Source organism: Jaculus jaculus, chromosome 6 (assembly GCF_020740685.1).
Source record: "Jaculus jaculus isolate mJacJac1 chromosome 6, mJacJac1.mat.Y.cur, whole genome shotgun sequence".
NCBI classification, from domain to species: domain Eukaryota; kingdom Metazoa; phylum Chordata; class Mammalia; order Rodentia; family Dipodidae; genus Jaculus; species Jaculus jaculus.
The window spans coordinates 38489667-38504908 of NC_059107.1; the positions used below are offsets into that span (position 1 = coordinate 38489667).

The window sequence follows — 15242 nt, forward strand, 5'->3', positions numbered from 1 at the left end:
AGTCCACAGTCAGGAAGCAGGGAGCGACGAACGCTGCTGCTCAGCCAGCTCTCTCCTTCTTCAGCTCAGAACTCCAGCCCATGGAATGGTGCTGTCCACAGTGAAAGTGGATTCTCTCCCATCTTTTTTTTTTTTTTTGGTTTTTCTAAGTAGGGTCTCACTCTGGTCCAGGCTGACCTGGAATTAACTCTATAGTCTCAGGGTGGCCTTGAACTCATGGCAATCCTCCTACCTCTGCCTCCTGAGTGCTGGATTAAAGGCATGCACCACCACGCCCGGCATTCTCTCCCATCTTAATTAACCTAATCTAGAAAGTCCCCCGCAGACATGCCTGGAGATTTGAGTCCATGGTGATTCTAAATTCTGTCAAGTTGGCATTGGAAATTAACCATCATGCACTCCTCCTCATAGGAGAAACTGATAGAGCATTATCTTGGGAGGGGGAGGGGTGAGGGCTATAGCTCAGTTGGTGAAGTGCTTAGTGCATAAGGAGGAGAACCCATGTAAATGCCGGGTGGGTGTGGCAGCCCGCCTGTAACCCTTGTGTGTGTGTGGAGGGGGGGTGGACTTCCCCAAGCAAGCTGGCTGGCTGCACTCACTGAACCAGTGAGCCCTGAGTTCAAGGAGGCGAGTGAGTAAGGAAGACACTTGACGTCACCCTCTGGCTTCCATATGCAGGTATGCACATGCACACCATATACACAGGCAAACGAGTGTTTCATACAGAATGGTTGACATAGATGTCCCCTTGTGAGTCCAAGCAGAGAAAGCTCAGCTCCCACAGCAGCAGCAGACCAACTGTCCACAAGCCTCTTCACCACACTGCGTGCCAGAGATGGTGGATGCCTTGTGACAGCTGTGAGGGTCATATGATCAGTTGGAGGCTGCACAGTCCAAGGTTGAGACAGAGGGTGTCTGGTGAGGGAGGGCCCTTTTCAGCCCACAGATGGTTGTCTTTATTAATTTATTTTTTTTATTTTTTATTTTTTCTTTAAAAGCCAGTCTAGAGAAGGCTTTCTTTCCTTTTTTAAAAAAAAATTTATTTATTTATTTATTTATTTGAGAGCGACAGGCACAGAGAGAAAGACAGATAGAGGGAGAGAGAGAGAATGGGCGCGCCAGGGCTTCCAGCCTCTGCAAACGAACTCCAGACGCGTGCGCCCCCTTGTGCATCTGGCTAACGTGGGACCTGGGGAACCAAGCCTCGAACCGGGGTCCTTAGGCTTCACAGGCTAAGCCATCTCTCCAGCCCTATTAATTTATTTTTTAAGATTTATCTTTATTTACTAGTGACAGAGAGAGAGGGAGAGATAGAGTGAGAGTGGCATGCCAGGGCCTCTAGCCACTGCAAATGAACTCCAGACGCATGTGCCACCATGTGCATCTGGTTTACGTGAGACCTGAAGAATCAAACCTGGGTCCTTAGGCTTCGCAGGCATGTACCTTAACCACTAAGCCATCTCTCCAGCCCGATGGTTGTCTTCTCACCATTTCCTCACACAGTGGAAGGAGCAAGGCAGCCTTCTCAGGCCTCTTTTAAAAGCACTCATCATATTCTGAAGGGTTCCACCCCACAACCTCCTGGTAACATCACCCTGCAAGTTAGCATCTCAACATGAATACTTCTTGGAGGACTCATACATTGGGAGGACAGACAGGGAACAGGACAGAGGACAGTAACAGTGTCCAGAGAGAAACAGTTGAGTAGAGGTCTGCAGTGGGTTTAATCAACCCCAAGCAGGTTCAGTGAGAGAAGGAAGAAGCGCTGCCTTCGCCCGATGTCACCAAATGTCAAACACTGCCAACCCCCACCTCATCTGGGCCAGAGGAAGTGAACTAGTGGGGGAGCCTCTGAGTGAAGCCAAGTGGCAGATGCTTCAGAGGCAGCGAGGTGCCTGTCCCCCACCAATTGGTACTGTCTGTAAGCCCCTTACCAGAAAGATCGACAATTTCCTTGTTCATTCTTGGAGTTGTCTTTTTTCAGTTTTGTAAGTGGCCTTTGAAGCATGGAAGTCTGATTTTGAAGTACTTTATATCATTTTCTTCACTTTTTCTTATTATGTCACAGCTAAGAAACCACTGCCTAATCCAAAGTTACTACTACGTGTCTCTGCTTTCTCCTAAGGGCTTCAGCAATATATACACAGTGAAACATTTTCTTATTTATTTAATTGGATTTTTAATTTTATTTTTTAAAGGCAAGATAGCGCTCTAGTCCAGGCTAACCTGAAATTTACTCTATAGCCCCAGCTGGTCTTGAACTCATGGCTATCCTCCTACCTCAGTCTCTCAAGTGCTGGCATTAGAGGCATGTGCCACCAAACCTGACCCTTGATTATTGGTGCATATATGTTTGTGTGTGTGAGGGCGTGTGCATCAGTGTGAGCACATGTGTTGAGGTCAGAGTTCAATTTTTGGCTTTGTTCTGACTTCAAATATTTTTTGAGGCAGTGTTTCTTGATGTTGTTCACTGCTTCCTCTGCGAATTTCCAGTAAATTCTCCTACTTCCACCTGCCTTCTTCTACAGTGGGGTTATAAATGCCCACATCGATTTAAAAAATTGGATTGAATGTGTTGGGGACAATTTTTTCTCTTCCATTAGAAATCAGGTAAATACAGTTTTTGGTTCTAAGTAACTCTGATGGTCTACTAACCAGGGCTGGCCCTGCTTACTTCCAAGACTTGATAAGATCAGGCACTGGACTTGTTCAGAGTGGTGTGGCCAAAGACTGGCTTAGTTTTTTTTTTTTGTTTGTTTTTGTTTTTTTTTTTTAATGTGGGTTATAGTACAGAATACCTTTCTTTGGTCACCAATTCTGAATTTTTCACTCTCTGTTTGTGGTGACTCGGCGGGTGGCTCCAGAGACAGGCCTTTCCAAGAGTTTGGAGGGGCCCAGTGGGCTGTACTTTGGTTCTCAAAGGATGGAGCCAGACTGAAGAGGCATGGACACGCCCTGAGCTACAGCCTGTGGAGTGCATGGTCCCTGCTGTCAGCAGGACAGGTGGCTCACGCCATCGCTTTGAAGGCTGGGCAGTTCTGTTTCTCTGCCCTTCCAGGCTTTGGGTGAATCTGACATTGGACGGGGTCTCACTCTGCACCTTTTCCTAGGTTGGTCGTATTCTAAAGGTTTGAAGATGCATGGTTAATAATAGGAGACTTAGAGCTTTGACTGACAGCTGAAGGCAGTTGACAGTCTTGTGCTGACACTTCAGGCCTGGCTCAGTGCTGCCTTCTGATCCGTCAGGGCAGACCATTGGGCTTTAGGGTTCTGATGTGTCACACTAACAGACCTTAAGATTTGAAAGGTGTTGCAGAGACCATCGTCTTGACAGAATCAAGAGCATATTACAGAATCGTCCATACACATTAATTGGGTCCTTTTCTCTTTCCTCTTCCAGGTATATCACACTTTGTTCTGGCCTCTTGAATGGACAGTCGCAGGCAGAGACAACAATACTTGTTACGCAAAGATAATCTGCAACAAATTCGACAATGTATGTGCAGGGCCTGGGTGCTGGGGCTCGGTCTGTGCTGGCTTCCCAGTAGGCGTGGAGTCTGGGCCTCGTGCTTGCGGAGCACAACGCTTCACCACCCAGCCTCCCCTCAGCCTGCAGTGCTGTGATTTGAGAATGCAGCCTTCATTCCCCATGTTTGGAGTCTTATCACTGCTTTAGTGTCTGGGGCACAGTGAGCCCCTTTCATGGTGGTGTCCAGCTCACGTGCTTGCAGAGGTGGGACGGGGACAGGTTCCTGGGCTAACCGACCCTCTCTGCTCCGGCCCGGGACTCCTCTGTCCAGAGCTGTCTCGGTCGTGGTGCTTTGGCCTTGATAGTTTAGAACTGTGGATGCTTCCGCTTTGGTCGTCACTGGCACAAAGCGTGGGGAGAGTTTGGGTGTGTACCATCATTGGTCTGGGTTTGTGGGGTGGGAGGAGAGGGTGCAGGGTGTGAGGAAGCTGCATAGGTAACATGCCTGCTCTGCCCACCCTCCACGGGGTGGGAGCCTGAGTGCCCACATGGGTCCCAGCGCAGAGTGAAGCCTAGTGAGGCCTTGGTTCATGGAGGGGAGAGAGCAGTGCGGAGCCTCTGTTCTTCCCTGTAAAAATTGATAATCTGCCAGGCGAGGTGGCTCATGCCTATAAACCCAGCTCTCAGGGGCCTGAGGCAGGAGACTGGCATAAGTTCAAAACCATTTTGGGCTACGCAGTAAATTCCAGGCCAGCCTAGGGTACAATATGAGACCCTGTTTAAAAAAATTTTATACTTTTGGGCTATGGTGTAGCTCAGTGGTGGAGTGCTTTATCTTCTGTACACTGGGTCTGGGTTGTGTCCTCAGGATTGGAACAAAAGTTTATTAAACATAAGCCCAGGCAATGCAGGCAACATCAACTGCCCTTATGCTTCCAAGTAACGATGCCATCATTGTGTTTAATTCTCTTCTGTCTCTGTGTCCATTCTCTTGCCAGCATAGCAGAGAACCTCCCAGTGTACAAACTGGAGGACTGTCCTCTCATGCCTCTGTCCTCCTTAAGAGAGTGGTGGGGTTTGGCCACCCACTGACAAGTATTGTAGTCTCTTGGCAGAGGTGCTGACCACGGTGACCAGCCCAAGGCAACATGCCAGAGTCTCTCTCCACCTTTGAGCCCCATCCGTTCTGTCCCTTGCCCTCAGTCCCATCAGATCCCCACAGTGTGCCCGCACCCTTGCCTCTGGCCCCTTTGTTTGCTCAGTCTCCATGGCTTGTTCACAGTCTGAGAAAGCAGGGCTGTCCTGGCTCTGGCTTTTGCTGCTCTTTTATGCCCTGTCCATCTTATACACACTTCCACTGAAGATTGGAACGAAGGACACTGTCTGATGAAAAGTCACCGGCACAGGGCCAGTGGTGCTCTGTTCTTATCTTGGACACGGGCTGAGCGCCATCCTGGGGACAGACACTTCTTGAGTTCTGCTTCGGGTCAGCACCAGGGCACCGTGATTCTTGGACGGGCAAGCTCTGCATTGCTCATCAAACCTGAGACCTCAGAATCACTGCAGCATGAGGCTTCCATTCATATTCGAATCATCCAGAAACTTACCTTGTACTGCTGAACTCCCATGCAGTGGGCAAATTGCTTGTTCTAGTAAATTTGAGTGCAAATTAACTCTGGATGGTGCATTTGCTGGCTCATTTAGCAGATTCCTACAGTGTCTCCCTCTCCGCCCTGTTCTCTGCTCAGTTCCTTCCCTGTGGGAGAGCTGTAAATCTTGGCTGTGAACTTGCACTGAGTAGATTCTTGTTCCAACCATTAACCTGCTGGGATTCTCTGCTTTGTTCCTCTGTTAAAGGATCGTGTGATCGGATTTCATGTTCTTGGACCGAATGCTGGCGAGATCACCCAAGGATTTGCAGCCGCGATGAAATGTGGGCTCACAAAACAGCAGCTCAATGACACCATCGGGATTCACCCCACCTGTGGGGAGGTAGGGAACAGGTGTTTGCAGTGGGCTCCAGGCACCATAGTTTGGAAAGCCATTATGAAACACACTGTCAGGATTGCATTAAGAACTATGTTGCACATTTGAAAGAATGGTGTGATACTCAGTGTTTGGCCAAAGCAGCTGTGATGTCCACGTCACTCTGGTGTTTTCTTCCCTGTGGACAGGTATTCACGACCTTGGACATCACAAAGTCATCAGGACTGGACATCACTCAGAAAGGCTGCTGAGGTTAGCCCGCTGCTGGGAGTTCTCCTTGTCAACTCTGTGTCTGTGCTCACGACATCTGCTCAGGCTTGTCCCCGGCCCTGTGATGACAGAGTCGGCAGGGAGACCCACAGCAGCAGGCACCCGTGTAGTCTCAGCTGACAGCAACGGCAGGCAAGCTGCGTCCTTGACGCCTTGGCTCGCAACTCATGGAGAAGGGCCAAGGCCGACTCTTGCACGTCAGACTTGAACTTCCCACCAAGAGATCCTTGGACGGCACGATGAACCCAAGTTAACTTTTCTAGTTCTAGCATTTTTAACCCCTTATTTGTTGTTTCCATGAAGATTTTTTTTTCCTCAGTGGTGGAACTGAACCCAAAGAGGCATTTCCCAGCGTCGGGCCTGGAGTGCCTGTGTGCTCACTGGTCCGTGGTGTCTGGGGAGAGGCAATGGACTGCGCAAATAGCAGAAGACTTCACATGCTGTGTGGGTTTTGGCTGTTTTGTTGGTTAAGGTACATTTTAGCCTGCCGCCAGAATCCTCACTCACAAGGCGCCCTGCCTACACTTCCTGGTAACCTTGAAGTCCTTATCCTCGTATGGTACCTCTGGTCTGGAGGAACACCTCCTGAAAAGCAAATACTTGAATCTCTTTCCTTCATGTAAGTCTTAAGGACATTAAAAATGCTTTTAATACAGTATCCTATGCAATATGATTTCAAGCTGTAAGAAATGATTCAGTCGCAGTCTAACAATAGTCATGTTTAGTGAATAAAAGATGCCATTAGGAGGTTTTATTCGAACTTACATACTCAGAGGTCTCCTGAAAAACTCTGATTTTCTCAAGGAACACAGCAGCCCAACTTAGAGCTCTTTTGAGCGACTTGCTCTCTTGAGTGCAACACTGCCATTTAAGCAGTGTGCCTCAGGATAACACCATTCTGTGGTCAGAATTTCTAGATACAGGGTTATTCTCCCTCTCTCTCTCTCTCTTTCTCTCTCTCTCTCTCTCTTTTTGAGGTAGGGTCTCACTCTAGCCCAGGCTGACCTGAAATTCACCATGTAGTCTCAGGGTGGCCTCAAACTCACAGCAATCTTCCTACCTTTGCCTCCCGAGTGCTGGGATTACAGGCGTGCACTACCATGCCTGACTTGCAAGTTTTTGAGACAAGATCTTATTTTGTAGCTCAGATTGACCTTGAAATCCTGACCCTTCTGCATTAGCCTTCCAGAGTGTTGGGGTCACAAGCACCCTATGCCTAATTTCTGGTTGTAAGTTTGTTTATTTTTTTATTCTTTTGAGGTAGAGTTTCACTCTGGTCCAGGCTGACCTGGAATTAACTATGTAGTCTCAGGGTAGCCTCAAACTCATGGTGATCCTCCCACTTCTGCCTCCCAAGTGCTGGGATTAAAGGTGTGTGCCACCACACCTGGCCTGGGTATAAGTTTATATATATATATATTTAACACATATATATTTAACATATATATATTTAACATATATATATATACATATATATATATATGTTTTAATATTTCTATTTATTTGTTGGGAGAGAGAAAGAGGCAGAGAGCGAGAGAGAGCGAATGGGTATGCCAGGGCTTCCAACCATTGCAAATGAACTCCAGATACATGTGCCACCTTGTGCATCTGGCTTACGTGTGTATTGGGAAATTGAACTGAGGTCTTTTGGCTTTGCAGGCAAGCCCTTAACCGCTAAGCCATCTCTCCAGCCCTTAAAAAATATTTTTATTTTTTCATTTGAGAGAGGAATGGAAGGAGAGAGAATGGGCATGCCAGGGCCTCTTGTTGCAGATGAACTCTAGATGCATGTGCCACCTTTGTTTATCTGGCTTTATTTGGATACTGAAGAATCAAACCTGGCCCAGTGGACTTTGTAAGCAAGTGCCTTTAATTGCTGAGCCATCTCCCCAGCCTTAGGCATAAGTTTTAAAATAAAAATGTGGGGCTGGAGAGATGTTAGGGTGCTTACCTGCAAAGCCTAACAACCTGGGTTTAATTCTCCAGTACCCACATAAAGCCAGATGTACAAAGTGGTATGTGCATCTGGAGTTCATTTGCAGTGACTAGAGGCCCTGGTGTGCTCGTTACAGCTCTCTCTTTCTATATCAGTTCTTTCCCCCCTCTCTCCCTCCCTCCTTCCCTCCCTCCCCCACTCTCTCTTTCTCTGCTTACAAATAAATGAAAAAGTTAAATAGCAAACAACAGGCCGGGCTGCAGCACAGGCAGGATTAGGCGCCCAGAGGAAACCAGCACAGGGTCCCATGGTTGAGTTACTTATGTGCTGGGAAGAGGAAAATACAAACGTGACTGAAAAGTACGGTGGGAATAGCAATGCTGTCACTGAGCTCCAGCAGGGCCGGGAAATCAGTAGCTGCAAGAGCTTCCATTGGGCGTGGCCTGGAGTGGCGAAGTGAGCTGAGCTCAATTGGATGCAGTGACAGGTCAGGAAATGCCCGGGAAGGATGAGCATCTTAAAGATTAGAGGAAGCATGGAGAAGTCTGCATAATGCTCTCTGCAGACAAAATACCAGCTAAGATCCTACTAGTTTTGTTTTCATGCGTGGAGTGTCACAGACACAGAACCAGTGGGAACCTGGCCTGCTCTGCCCTAATCATGGGGCAAGAGCCTAAATCCCAGGCCTTTGCCAGGCGAGTGGCTGACAGAAACTTCTGTGTGAAGCTGGGACCCCAGACAGGCTGTACTTGTGGAAGGTGAGTAAACACGCTGCCTCACAGAAAGGCAGCAAAGAAACCTGCCTGGCACTGGTTGAAAAATAATGTACCCAAGGAGGTTTATAACCACTGTCCTGGGAGGGGCCGCTGGAAAGGCAGAATTCTTACATAGAACTACCTGCAGTAATCAGCTCCCTCTTATTACAAGGTGGAGGTTTCTCCTTGGTTCTTGTCTTCTTAAAGAAAAAATTCAGGCAATTGAATGAAAGTTGCTGGAGCAGTTGGATATTGATATGGGGGGGGGGAAATCAGTCTTAACCCCTACCTCAAATCACAAACAAAAACTAACTTGAAATGGACTAAGTAAAAAGTAAACATATAAATTCTCAAAAGACCCAAGAGGGCCGCAAAGATGGCTCAGTGGTGAAAACATTGGTTGCACAAGCCTAACAACCTGAATTAGGATCTCCAGAACCCATATAGAGCTAGACATGGCAGCATGTGTTTGTAACCCCAGCATGCCTATGGCAAGATGGGAGGCAGAAACAAGAGCTTCTCCAAGAACTTGCAGGCCACCTAACCTGGCTGGCACAGCAGTTAACAGGAGGCCATACTGCAAACAAGGTGGGAAGTGAAGTGGTTTTCTGACCTCCACATACCATGCCATGGTATGCGTGTACTTTTATTCACATGTGCACAGACACAAAGACCTTAAAGAGAAAAAAAAAAAAGCTTCATCTTGGGGTAGCCAATGGTTTCCTAATCTACATGGCATGGTGTATTTAAGAAAAAACAATAAGCTAATTTTTTAAAAGTCCTTTTTTTGTTTGTTTATTTGAGAGCAACAGATACAGAGAAAGAGGGAGGGAGGGAGGGAGGGAGGAAGAGAGAGAGAGAGAGAGAGAGAGAGAGAGAGAGAGAGAGAGAGAATGGGCACGCCAGGGCTTCCAGGCACTGCAAATGAACTCCAGATGCATGCACCCCCTGCGCATCTGGCTAATGTGGGTCCTAGGGAATCGAGCCTCAAACCTGGGTCCTTAGGCTTCATAGGCAAGTGCTTAACTGCTAAGCCATCTCTCCAGCCCTTAAAAAATCCTTTTAAAGACAGTATCTTACTCTGTAGCTAGATTAGCCTGAAGTTGCCATCCTTCTTCCTTAACCTACTGAGTGCTGGGATGACAGACTTGTACCACCACACCCAGCAACCTTTACTCTTTATAAGTTAATTATTTCCTGTATTTTGTTATCTGGTGATGGAAAGCTGACTAACAGTAAATTTTGTTGTGTGTAAATTATACTTCAGAATTGAAAGCCAGGTGTGGTGGCGCATGCCTTTAATCCCAGCACTCGGGGGTCCATGAGTTTGAGGCCACCCTGAGACTCCATAGTGAATTCCAGGCCAGCCTGGGCAAGTGACACCCTACCTCAAAAACGAAAACCTCAAAAACCAACAACAAAAAGATTTGATCAGTGCTCCAGGTATCAGTTAAATGACTAAATGATGGGCACTGGTTGCTTAAGAAGTGTCCCTGTGTGATACTCTGCCAGCATCTAGGACAAAGGGAGGTGTGTGGAAATCAGCTTCCAGCACTGCCTGCAGCTACTTCTGTTACTGGAACAACCTGCTGTGGGCTCCGGCACCAAGTCACCAGGTCACCCGTGCCCAAGGCCATCAGGATCCCTACTTCCTCCTACTTCCCTAGCTCAAAGGCGATGGGGAGCAATGAATTCAGCTTTCTTTCTTTTGTATGGCTACCTCCCAAATAAGGGAATTTTACATTTACGAGAACTTTCTCAGAAGCTTCTCCCCTGGAGCAAGTGCAGGACGGCATTCCTCACCACTGACGCGATGGATGTTCATGTAGAATCGCTGCAGGTGGTCAGGAGGCTGTGCATGTGCAGGATGTGAGCTCTTACTCATGGCCAGCATGCTGTGACTGTTGCCCCAGATTGCCCTCTTGAAGCACAAATGTTTGTTCAGCGGTCTCCTCTGTGATGTGGATGACTAAGCCGCCCTTCCCAGGAGCTGCCCAGTGAGGCAACACTGAAAGACTCCTTCCTTCTCTAACTAGCTGTCACGGCTCTGGAAAAGAAAAGTGCCCTAAGCCCGTGGTGGCTTGATGAAGTGACATCCATAGAACAGTGCACACGTTCAGTGTCGTTGACCACCTTAGCAGTCAGGAGCTAGCCAAGAGGCCTTTGTTCAATGTTATGGTGTGTTCAGCCTTGACTGGGACACCTGGTGGCTTCCTTGAGCCCTGCACCAAAGGCTGTATCTTGGCTATGTCCTTGAAGAGTTTAGAGCCGAAGGGAATACCAGGTGCAGATAAACGAATCAGTTCTGTGACCAGAGCACCAGTTATGACTGGCTCATGCATCTGTGTTACCCCCACGAGAACAGTCACCGACAATGAGAAGTCTGAGCCAGCTGTCAGCTGAGCCTCTTGACCCAAAACACTCTTTCCAGTGTTTCAAGGCAGCAGGACCACATGTGAGGTAACACGTGGGACTTGGTCTGTGGGGGTGATTAAGAAAGTTTACCCTTACGGGAGGGGCTGTGACTTGCTTGCTATCTTCTAGTCATTAAATTTTCCATTAAAAAAATAAGCCAGGTAGCTGGGCATGGTGGCTCATGCCTTTAATCTGTGCACTCGGGAGGCAGAGGTAGGAGGATCACTGTGAGTTCGAGGCCACCCTGAGACTACATAGTGAATTCCAGCCTAGGATAGAATGAGACCCTGCCTTGATTAAAAAAAAGCCAGTGTGAAAGGTGCATGTGTATATATTCATAAGCAGAGACCCATTTTCACTGAGACACTGAGAATTTCTTCCTCTGGTGGTGGCGCTAGCTTCTCGGGGTGAACGGACACAAGCTGCAGCTTTTACAGATGGTCGGACGAAGCTGAGTCATCACTTCTGTGCGGCCGCTGTGGTGGAGACACAGGTCTTGGTGACACTTCAGCTGGCATGGGGTGGGCCCTTTCCTGCTGTGGTTTGCCATGTACTGACTGCCATCCCGCCTCTCCCTGCTCCTAGGGGAAGGCTGTGCATCCCTTCACATCAGCTTCGGTGTCCCACGTTTGCCCATTTTGATTTCTCAGGGATCAAGCATTGGTCTGGAGGCGCTGCTTGCTTATTACCGGACTGTTCACTCCTGGGTGTGATGCCCCCACCCCACCTGTAGCTGCTCTAAAGTGTTAAAACATTTCAGCAGCTTGGCTCTTTTTAAAATGTTTTTATATTATTATTTATTTGAGAAAGACAGACACAGAGAGAAAATGAGTGGGTATGCCAGGGCCTCTAGCCACTGCACACAAACAACAGACGCATGCACCATCTTGTGCATCTGGCTTACGTGGGCACTGGGGAATCAAACCTGGATTCTTCGGCTTCACAGGTAAGCACTTTAACCACTAAGCCATTTCTCCAGCCCCAGATTGGCTCAAGCACGTGTGTGTGTGCACACACACACACAAGAGGGACACATTGTATGGCCCTTATTGGATGCCTGAAACTACAGATGGGACCAGACACTGTGTGTACTGTCCTGTGCAGACGTATACAAATTCAGTGCTTTTGCCATCTTAATGGCACACTGATCACACATTAGGACCATAATCCCCTCAGTTTAAGGGAAGACAGCCAACTTAACCTGAATTTCTTTTTCCCGTTTCACAATTTCATGGATAGAAGATTCATTCTTACTGAAGATTTTAGTCATAGCAACATCTGACTATTTTTCTTTCCTTTTTAAGAACATATCACTTGTCATGTCATTACTCCTGCACATTGGGACCAGCAAGAAGGATAGGGTCACTTGAAAACAAGCGCTGTGGCACAGTAACAGCTGACCTGATAACAGAGACTAATGGGTAGGAAGTATCTCATGTGGACACACCGAACAAAGGGTGACTCATGTGCCAGGCGTCACATGATCCCATCACTATTTAGAATATCATGAACTATGTCTTTAGTTTTCCATTTAATACTTTCCAACTGCCGTTGAACACAGGTAGCAGAAACCTTGGAAAACAAAACTTCCCATGGGAGGGAGGATTACTGTGTATGGCTCTTTTAAAATCCTGCTTGGGTTTTACTGGGCTTCTTGGATCTGAGGGTTGAGAGTCTTAGCCATGCCTTCCCCATAGTGATGGAATATATGCCCTCAAAACTGTCAGCTGAAATACATCCTTCCTTTCTATAAGTTGCTTCCTGTCAGGAATTGGGTCACAAGTAAAATAACTAACCCATGCACTCCGTACCCCACTGTGGGCCTGTGCAGTATGTCTGGTCTCCCCTCCCCATGTTTGCTGGTTCCAGCTTCTTCTACCACCCACTTGCAGGAAAGCAGCTCTTGGGTCTCTTGCAGGAAGTGCATCACTTTGGAACTTGTTTTGGTTAGGTTTACTGATTGATCTAGCTCACTTCTCAGCGTAAGTACGTAAGTAGATTGCTCTTGGTGGAGTGGAACTGGTGATGTCTTGTGACATCAATTCAGCAAATACATGTTGGCCAAAACTGTCCTGATTTACATAAATTGCTTCTGATAAGAAAGTGGGTTTGATAGCAGAGTTAGCTCTGGTTCTCTAGCTGTGTGGGTAGCAGACTACCTCACTCCTGAGGGGTGGGCAAGGCATACTTCTGCTGACCAGGTCAGGGCATCCAATACCTCATCTGGTAGAGAAGAATGGGATTTGCATTTTCTTGTCAATAAAAAGGGGGAAAATAAGAATGGGTCATATTAATCACTATATTTTATATTCAAAACTATGAAAATACCTAGTAAAATCAGACAAAACCATGTGTGGCAGCTTACGCCTGTAATCCCAGCACTTGGGAGGCTAAGGTAAGAGGATTGCTATGAATTGGAGGCCAGCCTGGACTACAGAGTGAGACCCCATCTCAAAATAACCACAATCACAGATAGTATTTACTGAGCTCTATACCAAGCACTTTGATATCTCCTCTGCCCATCACCACTGCCACCCTGTGCAGTAGGCACTCTCCACCGACCCCTTGAGGCACAGGAAACACATTTGTGAAACCAGAGCAAAACTCAGAGTTGTGAGTGGCTGAGTGGGGATTTGAACCCAAACAAGCTGTCTTCATATCCCATGCTGCCTCCCTTGATTAAGGACTCTGCACAACAGTTCTGGCTGCAGGTTTGGTGTGATGGGTGCAAAGGATGAGGAAGATGCAGAGGCAGGCTCCCCCATAACCTGTTGACCATGGAACCCACACCAACCGAGACTACCAGAGGGAAGAGGGGTGCCACCCAGGCTACCCCCACCTGATGTTTGTACAGACCAAGCCAGCAGAGGGCAGAACCCTAGATCCCAAGGCAGCTAGGCATGGCCTGCAGAAGAGGGCAGGAGAGAGTGGGGAGGGTGGAAGCCCTCTGCAGGCCTATTCTCCCGTGGCTACCCCCTTCTCACCATATCTGTAAAGGTGACGTGTTGCCCAGACTTAAAGAGGCCTTAAGGGAAGCACATGGAAGCCAGACTGCACACCCAGGGAAGGTGGCCAAGTTGGAGCCCCATCCACAGCCTTTCCCTGGGGGGACACAGGTGCTCTGAGGTGGCCTTCCTCCTCTCCATTCCTCCGCCCTCTGTCAATGACTACTGCAGCAGCTACTGTCTGTCTCATTCCTACAACAGCCCTGCAAGGTGGGGCAGTTCTTCCCTATCTCCATTTGAGGGAGCAAGTCAGGGGAAGGGGCTTGCTTAAGTTCACACGTCATGTGAGTGGCATTATGGGGGGGGGCACAGTGAGGCGCACATCTTCCATTTGCTTGTCTTCTCTTCAGCGCTGGGGCTCCGCAGTGAGCTGTGGAGTGAGAAGTGCTAAGTCTACAGCTCAGTTCTTCAGGATTGTTTTGGGTATTTGAGATCCTTACAATCAGTCTTATCATTTTCTGCCAAAAAAAAAAAAAAAAAAAGAGGTTGGTTCTCACAGGGACTGTGTTGAATAGACAGACATCTGTGGGTGAGAAGCTCAGTGTCCGAGATGAAATGTCTCCATTTACACAGAGCTTTGATTCTCTTAGCTATAGTTTTTCCCCTTCACCATACAAGCCTTCCGCTTCTTCCATTGAATTTGGCTATCCGTCTTCTTGATGCTGCTGTGAATAAAGTGCTCTGTGCATTGGGTGTCTGCGCTGATGACTGACAGCCCGGAGCCAAATGCTGCTCTCGCAGGGTGCGACCTTGCGGCACTCGGGCCGGGTTCTCGTGGTCGCCAAAGGAAGGGGGGCCTCCTTTCCAGACCGAGTGTCTTTTGTCTTCTTCCTCTGGTGCCGTGCTTGTTGCGAGCAGTCAGGACCAGCACCTCCGTCTTGTCCCTGCTCTCCAGGAGCATGCTCAGCCCTTCACTCTGAGCACTATGCTAGCCGTGGAGGTTCCCCAGGTGCCCTTTGTTAACTTGCTTGTTCTTTTCTGTTCCTAATTTGCTGAAAGTTTTTAAAAATATATTTTATTTTATTTATTTATTTGAGAGAAAGAGGGAGAGAGAGAGAGAGGGAGGGAGGAAGGGAGGGAGGGAATGGGTGCACCAGGGCCTCCAGCCACTGCAATTGAACTCCAGATGCATGTGCCCCCTTTTGCATCTGGCTTACAAGGGTCCTGGAGAATTGAACCAGTATCCTTTGGCTTTGCAGGCAAATGCCTTAACCACTAAGCCATATCTCCAGCCAGAAAGTTTTTTTTTGGTTTTGTTTTTTGAGGGGTCTCACTCTAGCCCAGGCTGACCTGGAATGCATTCTGTAGTGTCAAGGTGGCCTCAAACTCACAGCAATCCTCCTAACTCTGCCTCCCGAATGCTGGGATTAAAGGCGTGTGCTACCATGCCCAGCAGCTTTTTTTTT

The 15242-nt window shown here is 48.0% G+C and overlaps 1 protein-coding gene across 1 annotated transcript in view; it reads left to right on the top strand.

Annotated features, from left to right (window-relative positions):
* Nucleotides 1-6383, top strand: part of Txnrd3 (thioredoxin reductase 3) — a 47018-nt gene extending 40635 nt beyond the window's left edge. Inside the window, exons 15-17 of the mRNA XM_045152181.1 lie at nt 3401-3496; nt 5327-5461; nt 5644-6383. Coding sequence (XP_045008116.1) covers nt 3401-3496; nt 5327-5461; nt 5644-5706 — 294 coding nt within the window. The 3' untranslated portion in view covers nt 5707-6383. The remainder of the gene's footprint in view (nt 1-3400; nt 3497-5326; nt 5462-5643) is intronic.
* The last annotated feature ends 8859 nt before the right edge of the window (nt 6384-15242 follow it).